Genomic DNA, 18,442 nt, shown 5'->3' on the forward strand with positions numbered 1-18,442 from the left:
ATGGCTCCTTCTGCCGCCGATATCCCGCCTCCGATTACCATTGTCTCCAACGAGGAGGCGGCAAAAGCTCCAGCAGGCGTTGTGCTACCGCCCAAGGAAATTCGAGGTATGTTGTGCATAACTACTTCCTGTCTTCATCGCCCGGTGTCTGATAGTTTCATATTAGGCTGAAGGAACTCTATGCTAACACCTGGCTATCATAATAGCCATTGTTGAGAAGACTGCAGGATACGTCGCCCGAAATGGCGAAGCTTTCGAGAGTACGTTCAACCCACCCTTCGCCATATCGTTTTTCGGATACTAACCCGACATATGTAGTGAGAATCCGTGATAACGAACGAACGAACCCCAAGTTTTCATTTTTAACTCCTGGAGACCCCTATAACCCGTTCTACGTATGGCGCCTCGAAGAAACGCGTGCGGGAAGATCAACCGCCGTCGCGGCTGGTCGTACTGATGGTGCTGCAGCTCCTGCCCCAGAACCCGAAGCAGAGCCTGGACCGACTCCACCACCCGAATTTCAATTCTCGGCGAGAATGCCAGCTATTAGCGCGCAAGATTTGTGAGTTTGGCCCGACTATTTGCTACCATAAGATACTAGGCGGAAGCTAATTGGAGGTACAGGGATGTACTACGATTGACAGCCTTATTCGTTGCAAAGAATGGTAGACAGTTCATGACAACTTTATCACAGCGTGAAGCGCGAAATTATCAATTCGATTTCCTACGACCAAATCACTCGTTCTACCAATACTTTACCCGCCTCGTCGACCAGTACACCCTGATTCTTAGCCCCACCGACAAGGATGAGCGAATGGAGCAGCTCAGGAAGAACTTTGAGGACAAATTCCAGCTGATTGACGCTGCCAAACAGAGGTCGGAGTGGGTAAAGCATCAAGAGGAAGAAAAGAAGAAGCAGGAAGAGGAAGAGGACAAGGAGAAATTGGCATATGCGCAAATCGATTGGCATGACTTTGCTGTTGTTGAAACAATCACATTCACAGAAGCCGACGATCACGCCGATTTACCTCCCCCGACTTCACTTTCTGATCTTCAGCATGCTTCCTTGGAGCAAAAGGCGTTGATGTCGTTGAATAGCAACCAACTTCGCATTGAAGAAGCCATGCCAACAGCTGACGATTATGACTCTGGAACTTACATTCCGGGACCCATCCAGGAAGAGGAAGAGGAAGACGAGACTATGGACGTGCCTATGGAACCAGATTCTGATAACGAGGACGAAGAAATGGCAAGAATACGCGAGAGAAGAGAGGCACAGGCTCGCGCCGAACAGGCTAGAGCTGAGGCTCAAGGTGGCACAGCGCCCATGAAGATCAGGAGCGATTACGTATCCCGGGCAGCGACAGCTGCAGCGAACAGGCGTGGTGCGGCACAAACTACCATATGCCCTAACTGCAAACAGCCTATCCCACTTGATGAGTTGGAGCAGCATATGAGAAGTAAGTTCCCCCTTGACATTATCATTTTCCCTAAGTTATTTGCTTTGGTGTGCGTGAAATAGTTACTAATCCTTTGTTTGCGCTATAGTTGAACTTCTGGACCCCCGCTGGAAAGAACAAAGAGCCCGCGCCGATGCCAAATATTCGACAACAAATCTTTCTACTACAGATGTCGCAGCGAACTTGAAACGATTAGCGAGCCAGCGTGCTGATTTATTCGATGTTCAGCCTGGCACCGTAGATGAGGGAGACGAGAGGAGGAAGAAACCTGTTATTGCATGGGATGGCCACGCTGACAGTAGAGAATCAGTCAGATTGCAACAATTGCAGTCCGTCAGTATGACGGATCAACTCAGTGCTCTCCAGAAGAAACAGCAAGAATTCTTGAATCCAACAGTTGGGCCGAGAAGAAATTAGTTTATTGTCGGCCACTCATGTTAGGAGTGCACGGGCACACGCCCGTCTGATCTCTCTCAACCACGGTGTTATTTCTTTGAAGGTAATATGGGGTATGGTATTTTTCTTCTCTCTTCAAGGTGTTCCCTTCATTTGCTTTTCCCTTGATAAGCTTTTTCATTGTTTACATTCTTGTATAATATGGTAGACGGGACACAATATGCAAAACTTTTGTTTCGTATGTGATATCATGAAACGAATAAATAGGAAGCTCTTGGGGTCTCTCTAGCTCCAAGTCTACAATGTTCATACGATATTAGTCTAAGTTGACTATCTGGTATGGTTAGTGGGTATCATTGTCGGTGCTCCGCGAACTTGAGATCTCCAGGCTTCCCATCCGCCCGTCGTATGACATCTAGAAATCCTCTAGCCTTGGAAATAACATCGATTTAACCTATAAGCCTGATATCTAGTAATCCCTAGACCCGTTACCAATATTCACCGATAAAAAAATAAGCTATAGAAAGGAAGAAAAACTACCAAAGCCAACTCCTAAGAAAGATAGAAACGATGAACACAAACAACCCAGCACAAAAGTGGCCGCCATTGGTGAAACCTACTCTCAAAAAGCCCGAACCGGTGAAAGGAAAATCTCTAACGAGACTAATAATCATGAATAAATTCCAAGGCGATAACAAAGTCCGCAGAGCTGATGAACCGGTACACACGGGAGAAAAGAAACAACAATCGCTGAGATCTCGAAAACCCATCCAGGCACCTGCGGGCAGGGAATCCTCGTCTCCGGAGCCAAGGCCGCAAGGACGAAGAATAAAGTCAGCAGTAGAGGAGAAGGAGGAAGAAGAAGCAGATATAGACACGAACCTCTCTCCTAAGGCTTCAAAACCTACGTATGAGGCCGATGACCTAGACAGTGATCAAGACGACAAGCGAGAAGATGAAGGTAGTCCTATAAAAGACGATAGTGCCCTCAAAGACGAAATCCCAAATTTTCCTCTTTTAAAATTGAAAGGGCACACCTTCCCTCGCGAAAAGGTGATCGTTTCGAATAATGCCACAAGCGACGATGAAGACGACGAGCTCCTCGAACGGTGGGCGGCAGAGCCGGTACTTGAGTCTGTCAGGAGCCTACGGAGTATTATACACCCAAACCATCAAATAACTACAGAAAAGTATAGTGTGATAGAGGAGGAGGAGGAGGAGGAGGAGGAGGAGGAGGGGGAGAAGGGGAAGGAGGAAGGGGAAGGGGAGGAGGAGGAAAAGGAGGGGGAGGAGGGTCTTAATCCCCTTTACAATCCCGAAGATCCTATTTATGAGCTCGAGGATTGGGACAAAGTTTATCATCCAGAAGAGCTGTATCATAGGTTAGACCATATGCAGTCTATTGGTGGAATTGATGATGAGGAAGGGTATACTCTTGAAGAATTAATTGAGGATAGAGAAGAAGAAGATGAGAAGGAAGGAGTGGAATGGGCGTTATGGACTATTGCGGCAATTATAGTCGTTCTTATTGCGATTGGAACTGTCGCTTTTGGGGTTGGATGGAAACCTTCCAGTCTCTTGGAACAGATTAATCAGAGGTAGGTATCCTTGGTAGAGTATGGTCCTGTTGGGGGTTTGATGCTAACGTGTATATTTTCCCAATAGCCCAATGAGACTTCCAGGTCTGGGTACGAGACAACCAATGAGACCAAATAGTCCTAGATATACGAATATTAATGTTCCTCAGAACCCCCCTTCCAGGTCTGGGTACGAGACAAAGAACCCCCCAAATTCGAAGGTGAGGGTACCTCCTAGGTTACGGGCGGCGCCGAGTAACTTTAGAGGCTCGAAGGGGATAGTCTGGTATTTTTTCAGAGCGGGTGGGATCATCAAGGAGACGTTCACGACGACGAGTGGAGTGACATATATCACCAATAAGGTGATAGACAAGAAGACTATTTGGGAGAAGATTAAGAACGGGGATTTAAAGAAGACGGCTTTGGAAAGGGTTAGGAATGGAGATTTGAATGGTTTATTTAGGGGGAAGAAGAGGAAATGGTGGTAGTAAAACTATAACTACACTGGCTTGTAGGATGATTAGGGGTATAACTCTGTCGAAGTAATATTATCATGTTAGAATGGAGATGATATTCGTTGAGATGGTTAGGATTTTGGTTACAGATGTTTCATTGCTTATCCAGGTATTAGTCTAGTTCTCTTACATATACTGCAATTGCATTGAGTAATTGTCTTTGGTCTAGTTCTAAATTCTAGAGTCTATAAAGTACACGATACTGTATGCGAGGTCGTGGGTAGTTCTTTAGGCGATCATTAAAATCTATTCTTCGTCTCGAACATCTTCACCTCGACTTTATTCCCCCCAAGGAAATTCATATAAACTATAAACCCAAGCCACAAGGCACAAAACAACGAATAAAACCCCCACAGCGCTTCCCGAATAAAAGAGGTACTCCTCCACCTCCTTGTCGTTCCCCGAAGCGGAACCCAGCTTACTACAAGATACTGAAGTCCAGAAGATATACTCCTCCTATCATCATTATCGATCATCCCACCGATGCCCAATAGATGTGGAAGAAGATATTCCCATGGTATGGAGATAAAAAACCCGAGTAACGGGGTTAAATAGAGATCTCGGATTGTAAACTTGTGAACACTCCATTTTATCCTAAGTATTCTCGCTAGGCTTCTCAAGAATATGGTATCGAATATTACTGCCAGTGCGAATAGCTGCAAACCCCATGACATAAAACCTTTGAAGTTGGCGATATAGAATAGACATGTGAGAATTGGGTATTCTGGCCATTGCATTCGGTCTTGACTGCCCATCCATACGTTGCTATCCGAGGGAGAGTAATAATTTGGGAAAAGGGTTTTAGAAAGTATTTTTCCTTTCTTGAGAATCCTGAGGATAGAATGTGTCGGGCATGGAAGGGAACGATCGTGAGAAAAATTTGGATTCTACTTTTTATATATCAGCACCTGGACCTGTTTACTTTATATTATATATATTCCAAGAAATTATAGAGGCCGACCTTAAATTTAATATCCCAAAACGACTGCCCTGAAGATACACTACATCGATACAACGACGTAGAATCCAACGACCCCATATTATAAAGAGTCCAGATTATCGAAACAGCCGCGCAAGTCGATATTAAAACTTTAAGCCACAAAAATGCACGCCTATTGTGTTCTCTCTCCTCAGCGTCTCTTGCTTCCACCGCCATCGCCATTATTTTCTCCATATCCGCATACTGGCTTGTACTTGTTGATATCGACCTTTGACTCATTGACATCCATCTTTGACTGCGTTGACTATTCTGCGTGGGGACTGTTGAAGTTGTTGAACGGTCGCCTAGGGATTCGGATTCTAGGAGTTCATCGAAGTCGGAGTCGGAAGCTATTGGAGTGAAGATTATTGATGCTTGGGATGAATCCAGCTCTGGTTCGCTATCGGAGAGTAGTTGCCTCATGATACCGGCTGTGGTATGGGGAGTAAAAGAGGAAAACCTTCGAACGATTGTAATTAAGATATATGACAAGCTGAACTGAGGAAAAGGGTTGTATATGTATGGTATTCAACCAATATTAATATCCTATATTAGACTTGATGAGTCGTTTCTCCGTTATACAAATCATCGGTTTCAAGGACGAATTTGGATGATATTGCATTTATTGTATTAAGCCTCGCAAGGTGACGTGACCCTGCATTTGACGATAGAGCAGGTGACTTGGCGTAGGCGGTGACCCATAACCATGTGCGGTTTTGTATGACAGCACAAGACTGGTATCCAGTAACATTTCTAGAAGTCGAAAAACTCCCGTAAGCCCAAAAATTATGGAGGGACTTTGACGTCCCTGCATCTGAATATTTAATTTGTGAAGAAGTGGCACTGCACTAGAATCTAGTCGACGAGTCAAGGTTAGAGCCTGCGTCGGTGCATGCATAGCTCGAGAAATACCACACAGCTTGTGTTGTTCAATCCGACGGAACCTTTGGACCCACGTGATCATTTTCATAACCAAAATTCTATCCGTTTTCAAAGTCGGGATCTTAAATTTAGAGAATTATCTGCCCGTTCGATTGATGCTAAAATCAAGCTGTTTGATGAAGAATTGGTGTCACAATCATGATGAACAGAAAAGCCATCGCAACTTCGAAATGACGTTGTGTTGTTGCTCATACATACCATTTAACTACAACTTCTGATTCGATTTTCCAGCAAAAAGACCCAAGTCCCGTGACCTTTTTGAAATTCAAAATTTGAACGATTTTCAAGATGTAGACCGAATATCTTCAAAATGATCTAATTCGACGATTGAGCCTAAAATCAGCTTGTTTGGATGAAAATTGAGTGTGGGGGATGAGGTTCGTGGAATTCACGTTTTTGGCCATCGCAACATGCGGTGTGGTTGGGTCAACCTAAATTCGGTTGGTCCCTTGGTCGGTCCCTTGGTCGACTCACACCGATCTTTTTTACCGTCCCCATCCCTCACCCCATCCCTCACCCCGGCCTTCATCTCTATCTTCACCTTGACCAACCATTGACGCCACCACCCTCGCTACCTCCACCAGCATCACTGTCGCCTGTGGTATAATTTGACAGTCGCTCGTTCTACCGGAACTTATATACGAAACCGAGAATAATGGCGAAAAGAAAGAGGGCTGGTAAGAAATCTGCCTCCCATAATAACAATCATAATCACCACAAATCTGCCCATCATCGCGCAGCTGCCCAGTCTACCTCCGCTGAACAAGAACACCAGCTCGACTACGAAGATACCGTCACCAACCACAACGATGAGAATCGCGACGACGAAGTAGAAGGAGCGGAACCAACAGCAGAGGATGAAGATTATGTCTGGGGCACCAAACCCTTGAAGTCGAGTAAAGCCGGCTTCTTTGGTAGTGGTCCCAAAGGCTATATCGATCCCAGCACCAACCAACGTGGCGCATTCCCCGAACTTCAGGGAGTCGACGATGATGCCGACCTCTCGGGCCCTGCCATTGATGGTCTATCATACTTACGCATGGTTAGGTAGGTTCTCAGATAAATATCCCCCAATTACTTCCAAACTGCTTTTCTAACGCGCGATTTGATTTTCTCTTGTCCTGGTACTAGGCGAACTTGTGACTGATGTAAGTATCTTATGGTGTTTATAGACATGAAGCTCGAGGGGTCCCGAACCTCCTTACTGCATCGCAGATGACCGGAATCGCGCCGTCGGTAAAAGTCTCCAACATTGTTATCGCCGCACCACTTCCCGCTCCGACCTCCAGACCGATGGTGCCTCAGGATGTTGATAACCTTTTGTACGATGATGATAACGTTGTCGAGTATAATAAGGCCCATCAACCTCCAACTGAGCCGATCGACGCTATTTCGTACGACGAAGCTACAAAACCCGAAAATAATACGGAGCTAGCGGGAAAAGAGCCTGGTAGCCTTTCGTACGATGACGAGAATGAAGATGGCGGTGATGATGATGAATGGGACGAAGAGTGGGACGAAGAAGACCCTTACGACGATCTCTCCGACTCCGACTCCTCCGCTTATTACGTCGATGGGGCGTATATAGCTCGTCCGGTCCCTATGCTTGCGAGGGTTACAACCGCTTCTGCTCTACCCCCACGCACCGTATCTGCGGACTGGCATGCTTCTTTGATAACCAACTTTCACACTACTCGTGAAGCAATCCTTACAACATCATTTGAAGAACCTGAAATTCCATTCCCTATCATTCCAACCCAATGGAAGGATTTTATGGTCGCCAATCAACCCTCCCTACCCGTTCTGCAAACCATTTCCTCTGAAAACGCTATAAAGGCACTGAAGCATCTTCGCAAGTACCTTGGATGGCGAAATGTCAATGAATGGCAGGGGAAATGGATATGGGCGCTCTTGGCTAGGGCAAATGACGTGGGGATATTAATGAATGAAGAAGTCAGTGTTTTGAGGGAACTAGGGAAGAAGGCAGTATTTAATCTTGAGAAAGCTACAGACGCGAGGGTGAAGATTGTGGAAGAAGGTGGAGAAGATTGGTGGAATGAAGAGTTGCAGAGAGGTGTTATGGAATATATGGGTGGAGGAGAACAAGATCCTGCAGCTTGTGGTGGGGAGGGTGTTAAAACTGATGAGCAGGTAGGGTTTCCCGTCGAGTTTAAGATCGAAGATCTCGATTTCGGTGCGGAAGACCAAGATGTAGAGACAGGTGAAGCCGGGTCTGGGGGAGAGGATGAGAGTGTGAAGGAAGAAAGACCAACAAAAAAAATGGCGCTCTTCAAGCCCAGGGCTGTGCAGATACCAAAGCCTTCTAGCGGATCTACGTTGTCGGTTCCTTCAATCTCAGTTATTCCTGCGACACCCGGTACTGGGGACGTGGAAAATCCGATGGAGGACGCCTTGTCCGTAAACCAGCTACTTCCAGATGCTGTCGATACAGCTGATGACGACCTAGCATCCGCACAGCTACAGATGGAGATGGAGCTTGCCCCTGTTTCTAATGACGCTGGTGATGTTGTGGAATCGAAGGATTTGGTTGAGGATGGCGAGCTGGACGCCGGAGCTGTAGATAAGGCGCACAGAATGCCGGATGTTAAAACGGTATTTGCATTGGACATGATTGTCAGTATTGTTGGGGAAGTTTTCGGGCAGAGAGATCTATTGCTCGAGAGGAGGTAAGGATGTTTATGAGCAGTTCGAATTTTATGATTCGTGTTATTACCATTCAGCTTTAAGACATTAAATTTATTTTATTTTATTTTATTTCATTTTCATTGATCGATACTCAAAATCCGGATCTCCTCAGAATTTCAAGTAACCCTAACGGATAATTTAAGTGTTTAAGAATTTTTCAAAGCTATAGCATAAATCCCTTTTTTGTTAGCCTGGGAGCTTGACTGACCTACCTTGCTCCAACCCCAGCCCTCACGTATACCCGCAAAACAAAGAGGGGAATCGAGACAAAATAACTGGTCGGTCAATCTGATCATATGAATCGAATGCATGAATTAGGAATGAAAAAAAAAACAAAAGAGCAATCATGAACCGCTTGGTATCCCGATGTTGTTCCGAAGTGTGCGTATCAAAAAATATAAACGCCTGCAAACTTACGACTGAGCTCATCCTCAACATTATCATCATCATCATCCGTTCCCAGAATGTCCACAACTGGATCTTCCTTCTCAACCATCACATATTCGCTTCTCATATCATCATCTTCCTGTGACCCTTCCTCCTCGTTTTCTTCACCGAACCCACTACGATCCATGATTAGTAACTCTGCCAGGTCTTCTACTCTTTTCTTCTCCTCGCTTCTTCTAGCCCAACCGAGTCTTTTACTCGCCCGTACGACCCTTAACCGCCTTAACCGTCCTTCCATCAATGCGATGCTAATATCGTCGCTTGATATTTTGAACTCGCTGCCCATTCCGCCTGAACAATCTAGATCGATACGTTCTATTGGATGTTCTGCTACACAGTTTTCCTCATCGAAGATGTGAGCAGTCATGAAATCTACCGATGCTGTAAGACATAGTAGATGTGGACATGATATAAGGATTTTATCAAGGAAGTTGTGGGGAAGATGTGGAATCGGATGAAGGACCGAGAGGCTTGTCAATTGCGGGGCGAGCATGTTGATGTATGTTCTTAGTGCACCCATACGGACGAAGGGTAGATGGGAGGCGGAAAATGAGGTTATGGTTGTTGGTGGGGAACCTGATGCTAATATTGTGGAGTCTATGATACAACCGCAGACGGAGAGGGATTGTAGGAGAGCTGGATAGACGAAAGTGCTTTTGACGGTTGGGATGGCCGGGGTGATAGTTTGAGGTGATCGAGCGCTTTGTCGAGAACTGGAGGAGAACATTCCACCGGGTGGGAAGTTTAGGGTTATCAGATGTGGTAGTTGGGCGAGAGTGTGGAAGAAGTCCTGGAGGTCGCAGGAGTCTTGACAGGGAGTTAAGTTGAGGTGGGTTAGCTTTGTGCTATGTCGGAGGGCACGGAGAGCGACGCCATTAAACGACTTTTGCGACCCGGTGAGGGAGGTTATATTCCGACAATGAGTGAGTAAACGGGCGATTGAGGTCCTCAGGTTATCACTATACAACAGCGGCGAAAGGTCGAGGGTTGTAACTAGGTCGGCAAGGTGGTATTCTCTGGAATTCACATTCTTCTTGGGAGGAGGGAAGACAGTCGGAGCGACGGAAAGAACGAATGCATCGATAATCGATGATGTCAGCTTCGGTTGTCGATAGAGAGCCGGATTTGCGGCGGCATTGTATCGATGAGATACAAGACTTGCGGCGTGCAGGGCACCCTGGGAGCTTATGTAGCTAATGATCTCGCATATGATCTCGTAAGGAAGGGATTGGTAGGATGTCGGAGGACAGGAGCTACCATTGCTTTGGTGGTGGCCATTCATAGCCAGCGTGGTTGGCGGCTTCGTTGGTTGAAGCCGTCGTGATGGTTGAAGGATGGTGGTGATGGCGGGGGAGGAGCGGCGAGGGATGGCGGTGAGGTGAGGTTGGCCGGCTTTTAGCTAAGCTCTAGTTTGTAGTGCAAAAGCGGCTGACGGGGCTGCTTAGTCACAGTATAAAATCTTCGTAATCTTGCGAACGTAAAAAATACCACACGGAATATCCCGCATGTAACTCTACGCCCTATTAGGATATAGATATAGTATATATAATTTGGTGGGGATATATTTTCCCTTTCTAATACTAACTGGGGAGCTAAGTAAGTGCTTGGTTATGCAGTTGTGACGACGGTGGCGGTATCATGCATCCATCATGGCCATGGTGAAGGGTCTTCGGCTGAGCGGTATAGCGCGGGTCGGGATCAAGATGTCCCACCCCTGCTCATCCCGAAATCAACAGCCGCCTCTACGTTCTTCAATATCTGCCTCGGCCTCATATCATCCTTCAATGCTGCTTCACCGCCCTCTCTATCCCTCTTAAAAACACCAGTCTCTAGCAGTAGACTATACCAGCCGTATCCATTTGCTCCCATGATGTCACTTCTCGGGTTATCCCCCACCATGTATACTCTCTTAACTCTTGCTTGTTCTCCCATGTCCTTCTTCAAGAGGTTGTTAAGTACGCTTTCGGCATATGCGTAGGTTTCCTTGAATGGCTTCCCGATGGTCGTGGCTCTCAGCTCTTCTCCGTCTGTAATCTTACTCCACACGCCCTCGACTGCTGCCCTAAACCCGCCTTGACCTAATCTAGGCAAGTGGTACTCTCCTTGCCACCATAAATCGTTATTCGACCACCACACGTCAGGTTGGTTGTTGTTCTGATATTTCCCTTTCCCGGGGACTTCAACGCCATTAGTGTTACTGTATGTTCCGAGTTCCCCTCGTGCGGAGAGTAGAAGGTCGATAATAATATGCAAAGTCGGGCCCCAATGTCTGGGATCATTAAAGACTAAAATAGCATCTATGGGTGAGAGAGGTGGAGGGTGATGGTGTGGGTGTTCCGGCGACGATGGATGGTGTAAGTTATTATGTAACTGCGGACACCCAAATGGCCATATTTCCGGATGGTGGTGTAGCAAAGTATGCGGTGTATGAACTGATTTGAATCCATACCTGTCAATTCCAATTATACATTCATACTGTCAGTAATTCCCTTTCTTAAATAAGGATCGCAGCAGTAATTCTAGCAAAGAGAGGTGTAATACACGCTCGATTACCTCTCAGCGACCTCTCTAACACCACCTTCCCCGCTCTTCCCGATCTTGTCATTCTTCCATCCTTCACCTTCCCCAACCTCTTCACCTCCTACGGCCAAGACACTATTATACCGCCCCACGAGTCCCTTAAACGGCGTATGGGATTGTATAAACATATCTTCAGTTATAGGAACATCAAGAAGCCGAGATAATTCCTCCGTTCGCTCGGATTCATGTTTCCCACCACCATTTGTAAGAAGTATAAACGGCACATGGTTATCTTGGAGTTTTCGAAGTGATTTTGTGGCACCAGGGAGGGGGGTACGACCGCGGAGGAGTACACCGTCGATACTTTAATTTTTAGTTATTTGTTAGCGAAGAGGAAGAAGAAGACCTGTACGAAATACGTAACTTGAAACAAGGGTAGGGAAGAAATCATGGGGACTTACTCGAAGGCAAATGCATAGTCTGGTGGTTTGGAACTGTAGTTTCTACATTGTGTTAGTCGGCGGATGAGGGATGGCCTGAGAGTGGAGTGATGCAGGCGCAGGATGGAGAGGGACATGGTTGATTCGCGAGGGATGTGGATGATTCGATGTAGCCATGTGGATTTCGGTCGAATTGGTGCGACATGCAGACGTGCAGGGCGTGGCGTGGCAGGGGTTTCCAACGGGACCAACACCAAATTTCTGTTATAAAATTTGGGTCATTTTATACGGTTAAAACTTCAAACTTTATGGTTTAAAATTCCTAGAAGCTTAAGCAGTATACGTAGATGACGCACCAAGGGCCGTGCACTAGTAGATTTGGCTTCTTGGTACTATAAATGGTGAATTTCTAACGACAGCATAATCTTGAGCTACAGACTTAAAGCCATAAATATTGATTGAATGTATCTTCACACTTCTGGCCCGAGATACCTCCTCAAATATCAAATTAAAATTTGATCTATGGCGGAAAGACGTTCCTAGAAGATTATATTAATCCGCGTGAATGTAAAGGGTGATTTAGAGGCTTATAGCTAAATTTATGTATATGCATCTTCAACCATCTCAAAACGCCATATATTATTTTTCGAAGTACAGTTGGAAACAGAAAACGAGAATCAAACTCTATAATTAAATGCCCCCCGAGAAGATGCAATGCAATGCAATGTCCATGTCTATGAATTTTCACTATCCAATTTACTCAGTATAAAACGCCGACCCCTTTTAAAGCACCATTTCTATATCAATCTCCTCGTCTTTCTTCGCACCCCTCCAATACCTCATCAATCGTCATCAGAATCCCATTTGATCGCTCCTATTTTAGCACATATATCTAGCTCGAAATCGGCCTTCTCAACGGCAGGCGCATAACGGTTCTTCGTTGGTGTATGATTTGGTGTGCCGCTCACTATAATCATAAGTTTAAAACATCAGTAAATTGAAACTAGAAAATCCCCTAAATTTCGCGTTGCACTGTTGTATTATAAAATCGGGAGGGCCCCGCAACATACTCTCTAGATCTTTGCGGACCTTCTTCGCAGAGATGGACCCAAGGCCTGTCTTGAATTGTGCAAAGTTGGGACTTCGGATCTTTCCGATTGTTCTTGGGTCGATTTGAACTGGTGTATCTTCACGAGCTCTCATACGGTCGATCGTAGCGATTGATGGGGGAGTCTTTTCTGTTTGCTCTTTTTCTTTGAATGATGAATCGATAGGGGAAGTTGGAGTGCTTTTTGGGTCCTCTGGATCTTCGACTGTCCGAGCTTTTGTGGATGTGGGTTCCGTAGAGGATTCAGAGTCTTTCGGTTCGGGGTTTAAGGGCTCGTTCTTTGTGGTTTTCGTGGTTTCTTTAGCTGCCTCCGAGGATTTCTTAATTTCTGCCATTTTTTCTTTCTTCTTTTTTGGATTGTGGTTGTGAATGGGAAAGTTGAAGGTCTAGGGGGGTGTGGTGAAGATGTTTTAAATGTAGTTAGGCTGGCTTCGTTAACTGAACCAGGGACCCGAATTTAAACCTTGGAAAGCATGACCATGAAATCAGGAAAACTTTTTAAACTTTTTAAACTTTTAAATAGTATGTGCATATTGAGGTTTAATAATTATACAAAACTGAAGTGTAGATCTATAGAGAATTTATAGATATATAGATCCCTTCGTTTATTGGAGTATGAATTTTCGAATCATATTGTATAGCCACCAATATCTCTAGACTGCGATCGTCGAATGTTCATACTAACTCTATCTACTATTATCTCTATTAACTAGCAATATAAGCAAACCGATATTAATAGCGGAAATGATATATGTTAAATTATTAGTACCTTATATACCCAATTAGCAAAAGTAAGTGAGATCCGCAAACACATGAGGATTAAAGTATCATTTTCATAGTCGCTATGATCCCAACGAAACTGCTAAGAGTTAGATCCAGATCTAAAAGAACTACTAGGACCACAGGCAAGAAATTATATAACCAATTCTACATTTACGGCGCAGGATATGCTACCCCGCCGCAAGCAATACTGAAGAACCGCCAGTTGCGCCGCCATGGCCACAACCGCCTCGTTGTTTCTTCATATGTCTACGCATCATTGTTCGATAGAATACCAAGGTTGTTGGCGAAGAACCGAGATAACATATAAATTCATCCATGGTATCATCCGAATCATAGTCTTCTTGAATAATATTTGGTGAGGGAGGTCTAGGTGCTGAAGGAGGTGAGTTATTTTCCTTTTTATTGGTTTTAGTTAGAGTAGTCGGTGTGGTTTTAGGCGGTCGTAATCTTCGGGGCACATTTATATCTTGAAGAGAGTTTTAGTATTCAGCCACATCATAGAGCTGATTATACGGTATTCTATTAAGGAATTGAAGACATTTATTTGATACATACCTGGAAGTTGACTCCAATCTAGCCCATGTAGTTTAGACTCTTCTTTCTCATAAACACTCCCAAACTTCGGCCGTCGAGGAGGAGTGCCAAGACAGCGATAATTTAGAGCCTCAATTCTTGCGACAGTCACAGAACCTATTGGTCTTCTCTCCCTTGGAACCCGTACCGTCGAGCCTTGAAACTCCTTTGGACATGGTATCATTAAACCAAGGGGCCTTACGATTGGTGTATATGGCCAAATAATCTGCCGTGGAGGCGTTCTTGGATTTAATCTTTGGCGTTTCTGTGGAGGGCTTGCAGTTGTGCATGTGGGTGGGTCTTTACATTGCAGGTTCTGGATTCGCTGCGAACGGCGTAGTTGTGCTGAGTGTGATGTTAGTGGTATATTAGAAGCAGGTCGAAGTTCGACTTCCTCCACTTTCACCGGCTCTGGATCCATTTCATTTGTGTAATTGGACATTCGAGATCTCGAGAGTGTCTCTTGATCATTTCATCTCCCTAGTTCTGGTACTATCTCCATGTTTACTCATTTTTGGGGAGCGAACACTTTTTTCGTCGGTGACAATATGTATACGTCTGTGACAATTTTTTATGATTCGTGAATGAAGTGGAATTGGGATACAAAGAAATTGGAAAGTATTATAAAGTCACGGGCCAAAGAATACGAAACTAATTGTACGGACGGGATGTATATGCTGGTACTTTGTTTCTGTAACGAATTACCTAACTACCCGTTAACGTTGACCGGTCGAGTGAATCTCAAAACCAAACCGTGAGAATCCTTTGAGTTAGGAGTCATGTTGTATTTTGAGCGATCAATAGATGTATGCTACAGTATAAAGTAGTCTCGTATTGTAGACGTGGTCTGAGTATAAAGAAGGTTACCCTCAGAAGTTTTAGTGCCAGAAGTAGTACAACTGCGCTGCATGCACTCGAGCTCCAAACAACTAAAACTTGACATTTATTTTGCTTGGTAGAATTATGTTAGTGAAGGAAGTACTGCTTCTTGAGGCACAAATCCAGATGAATTCTAACGTTAAGCACTTGGCTTAGAATCCGAAGGACTGAAAGACAAGACGGCAAAATAAATCGCCAGCTATGAGGCCAGAATTTAACTGTATCATTTCGTAAACTTAACCCTGTGTACGTATGACATAGCAGCGACGTAATCACTGAGCGTCGGTATTTCACAGCAGTCTCGTTATCAAAGCGAGCAAGCAGATAGGCACCTAGGTAGCCCCATGATTTTAGCAAGAAACATGTTGTTCTGGACTATCATTTTCGAAATTACCTATAGATACATACGATTTAAGATTTAGTCCAGTCACAACCTCGAATCGATGCTCGGGTCCAAACGGCGTAATGCAAATAATTCCCGTGGACTGATATGCATAAGCATATGTACCTAATAGGTTTGAATATTCCATGGCTCTAGGTCTAGCGAATGTGTCTGCGAGAACTGCATAGGCTCAATTCTCCAGATCCGCTTATCCGTGTTTACGGGCCTATAATATGTTGAGTTTAATATCATAGAGTTATATTATATTGCAGAAAATAGTTGCGAGCGTAATATACCCAATTCCCAAGGAAACAGTTTTTTTTTTGGCCGCGGTTTCGTAATAGCCGCGCCGAAGTTTTACTCCACACCGTACCTTCACGATTGCCGTTTTTGTTAAACCTTGAAGATGTTTTTTCGGTACCGACGTTTCACGTTCTATGGTTCGCGGGAAGCGGTTCCGCCTTAGCTGTTCTTGGCCGACAGGCATTACCTTAAAGTCTCATTCGCTCATAGGCTTCAAATATAGAATTTCGATCTAACATCGAGGTCTGAGGGTTTTCGATGCTTTTTGACTTTATTTACCTTCTATTGAATTTCATATCGGATGGCGCAGCTGCAGGGAATTAGCCTGCCGAGGTAGTTAGCCGGTGCTCTCACGGTATTATGGCCATTGGTGGAACTTTTTTCGCCTGAGAAGTTGAAATTGAAGATTATATAGGAGGTTCTTAAGGGATGAGAGGCAAAAATGCTAGCACTTGAACATAGAATAGCTTCATTCTCTATGCATCATTTTCTAAAATCTCGCACTCACGGTAGCCCAGTGTGTCTTGATCCCGCATCCCGAGCTGCGTATTCAATTGTTAACTTGCAACACGGGCTTGGACAAAATCCAACAAATTGTATACTCGAGCTCTTCCTCCCCACAGTATAACAACTTTCAAATATATCGGAACTGGAAGGAGGGTTAACGCTCAAAATGTTTTATTCCAGAAATAGTTTCACATAGGATATCTGAGCCCGCCTCTTAATATTCCATATAGGAAGCCTTTGTTCAGCACATGGCCTAAGCGCGGGAAATATCAGACGGTGCCAAGCAAGATCCTCCAGATTGAAGCCAGGATCTAGCCTGATAGACCAGCAGCCTGATCATCTTATCGAGTCTTACCGAGTATACTTCAACATCTCCTGGATCCACAAGGACAAAACAGGAGCGTCTTGGCGAATATATGTACGCAACTTTATTCTTGGAGGCGGAAAATAATAATAAAGTTTGGCCGTTCCGTGGATCAAAAAAGCCCACAGTTGTGGGGAACTCATCGGCCCTCTCGCCCTTTATGGATCGTTAGGCGGGTATGTCATAGATAGCACGAAAAGAAGTCAGTGCTCTCGGGACTATGATACTTCAAAGATCCGAGCGGAGAAGATATATAAAGGAGAGCTAGAGCTCCATTGTCGTGATCTCCTTATTGTAGAATCCACGAAAACAGAGCTCGAGAAAAGGTCTTTCTGCTCCATTACCTCTTAATTTAAATATTAAATTTAATTTAAAGCTATACAAAATGCAAATCAGCACATTGAAGCTCATCGCCCTTGCGGCTATGCTCCCATCCACTCTTGCCTGTTTGGGATACACTGGCGGTGTGCCAAAGGCTACTACAACCAAGACTAACAGCAAAGTCATTGAAGTTCCAGCTGGAACCGTTTATGATGGCGGTTGGGCCAGATTTGACCGTGGAAGCGGTGCTTGCAATGGCCAAGCTGAAGGAGGTAAAAACCCCCAGCATTATCTGCTGACTTAGAACCATTCGAGTTAATAGCCTTTGTCCTGAATTTAGGCGATGCCGATGCTGTTTTCTTGCTCAGAAAGGGAGCTACCTTGAGGAACGCCATCATTGGAAAGAACCAAGCTGAGGGTGTCCACTGCGATGGTCCTTGTACTCTTGAGTTCGTCTGGTATGTTTCCATTTACTCTAGACTTGTTGAGGATAATATGAAAAATCGCTCACATCATTGTTATAGGTTTGAGGATGTCTGCGAAGATGCTATTACAGGTACTTTCGAAAGTCCTATCTTACACGGCACTGCACTAAGTCGCAATTAGCTAACGAATCTGCGGTTATTAGTTAAGAACGACAAGGCTGGAGAACACAGCTGGATCGTTGGAGGTGGTGCTTACCACGCTAGCGATAAGGTCCGCAACTTCCTGCGTCGAAAGCTCATTAAGCCTAAATGCTAAATTTCTTTAAACTCTAGGTCGTCCAACATAATGGCTGCGGTACCGTCAACATTATCAACTTCTACGTTGAAGATTACGGCAAGCTCTACAGATCTTGCGGAAACGTAAGTTTCACTTTATACGAACCATTTAATTCAACGAACAAAGGCTCACAAATCTACTATTTTACAGTGCTCCAAGCAATGCAAACGTAACGTCTATATCGAGGGTGTTACTGCTAAGAACGGTGGTGAACTCGCCGGTATCAACTTTAACTACGGTGATACCGCCACCCTCAAGAACGTCTGCTCCGACGCCAAGGTTAAATGTCAGGGATACACTGGATGCGCCGGTGGCTGCGAGCCCAAGAAGGCTGGTACTTGCTCCGGTTAAAAAAAATATATAAATGAGAAATTTGGAGGCGCTGTTTTTCTGTACATATATTTCACTAAGCCGAAGTTTGATATTTCAGCTTCGGGTTTAAAATTTGTATATTGAACATCGGGACATGCGGGATGTA

The 18,442-nt window shown here is 44.8% G+C and overlaps 9 protein-coding genes across 9 annotated transcripts; 4 read left to right on the top strand and 5 right to left on the bottom strand.

Moving 5' to 3' along the window:
• On the top strand, window positions 1-1,877 carry AOL_s00079g199 (uncharacterized protein; the record flags this gene model as incomplete). The annotated part of the gene is made up of 5 exons (XM_011124074.1): window positions 1-106; window positions 207-260; window positions 319-562; window positions 625-1,460; window positions 1,549-1,877. 5 exons carry the CDS (start codon window positions 1-3, stop codon window positions 1,875-1,877), a joined length of 1,569 nt encoding a protein of 522 aa, XP_011122376.1.
• Window positions 1,878-2,426: 549 nt separating this feature from the next.
• On the top strand, window positions 2,427-3,921 carry AOL_s00079g200 (uncharacterized protein; the record flags this gene model as incomplete). The annotated part of the gene is made up of 2 exons (XM_011124075.1): window positions 2,427-3,454; window positions 3,522-3,921. 2 exons carry the CDS (start codon window positions 2,427-2,429, stop codon window positions 3,919-3,921), a joined length of 1,428 nt encoding a protein of 475 aa, XP_011122377.1.
• Window positions 3,922-4,876: 955 nt separating this feature from the next.
• AOL_s00079g201 (uncharacterized protein) lies at window positions 4,877-5,350 on the bottom strand (the record flags this gene model as incomplete). Its single annotated transcript, XM_011124076.1, has 1 exon — window positions 4,877-5,350. The coding sequence occupies one exon, from the start codon at window positions 5,348-5,350 to the stop codon at window positions 4,877-4,879; it is 474 nt and encodes a 157-aa protein (XP_011122378.1).
• Window positions 5,351-6,524: 1,174 nt separating this feature from the next.
• AOL_s00079g202 (uncharacterized protein) lies at window positions 6,525-8,560 on the top strand (the record flags this gene model as incomplete). The annotated part of the gene is made up of 2 exons (XM_011124077.1): window positions 6,525-6,916; window positions 7,042-8,560. 2 exons carry the CDS (start codon window positions 6,525-6,527, stop codon window positions 8,558-8,560), a joined length of 1,911 nt encoding a protein of 636 aa, XP_011122379.1.
• A 403-nt stretch (window positions 8,561-8,963) lies between these two features.
• AOL_s00079g203 (uncharacterized protein) lies at window positions 8,964-10,304 on the bottom strand (the record flags this gene model as incomplete). Its single annotated transcript, XM_011124078.1, has 1 exon — window positions 8,964-10,304. The coding sequence occupies one exon, from the start codon at window positions 10,302-10,304 to the stop codon at window positions 8,964-8,966; it is 1,341 nt and encodes a 446-aa protein (XP_011122380.1).
• Window positions 10,305-10,720: 416 nt separating this feature from the next.
• AOL_s00079g204 (uncharacterized protein) lies at window positions 10,721-12,119 on the bottom strand (the record flags this gene model as incomplete). The annotated part of the gene is made up of 3 exons (XM_011124079.1): window positions 10,721-11,291; window positions 11,576-11,905; window positions 12,004-12,119. The coding sequence occupies 3 exons, from the start codon at window positions 12,117-12,119 to the stop codon at window positions 10,721-10,723; spliced, it is 1,017 nt and encodes a 338-aa protein (XP_011122381.1).
• A 705-nt stretch (window positions 12,120-12,824) lies between these two features.
• AOL_s00079g205 (uncharacterized protein) lies at window positions 12,825-13,425 on the bottom strand (the record flags this gene model as incomplete). The annotated part of the gene is made up of 2 exons (XM_011124080.1): window positions 12,825-12,949; window positions 13,053-13,425. The coding sequence occupies 2 exons, from the start codon at window positions 13,423-13,425 to the stop codon at window positions 12,825-12,827; spliced, it is 498 nt and encodes a 165-aa protein (XP_011122382.1).
• Window positions 13,426-14,040: 615 nt separating this feature from the next.
• Window positions 14,041-14,867, bottom strand: AOL_s00079g206 (uncharacterized protein; the record flags this gene model as incomplete). Its single annotated transcript, XM_011124081.1, has 2 exons — window positions 14,041-14,339; window positions 14,429-14,867. 2 exons carry the CDS (start codon window positions 14,865-14,867, stop codon window positions 14,041-14,043), a joined length of 738 nt encoding a protein of 245 aa, XP_011122383.1.
• A 2,399-nt stretch (window positions 14,868-17,266) lies between these two features.
• AOL_s00079g207 (uncharacterized protein) lies at window positions 17,267-18,315 on the top strand (the record flags this gene model as incomplete). Its single annotated transcript, XM_011124082.1, has 6 exons — window positions 17,267-17,474; window positions 17,543-17,660; window positions 17,727-17,758; window positions 17,831-17,898; window positions 17,961-18,047; window positions 18,115-18,315. 6 exons carry the CDS (start codon window positions 17,267-17,269, stop codon window positions 18,313-18,315), a joined length of 714 nt encoding a protein of 237 aa, XP_011122384.1.
• Between the last annotated feature and the right edge of the window lie 127 nt (window positions 18,316-18,442).

This window comes from Orbilia oligospora, assembly GCF_000225545.1.
Source record: "Orbilia oligospora ATCC 24927 unplaced genomic scaffold scaffold00079, whole genome shotgun sequence".
NCBI lineage: Eukaryota > Fungi > Ascomycota > Orbiliomycetes > Orbiliales > Orbiliaceae > Orbilia > Orbilia oligospora.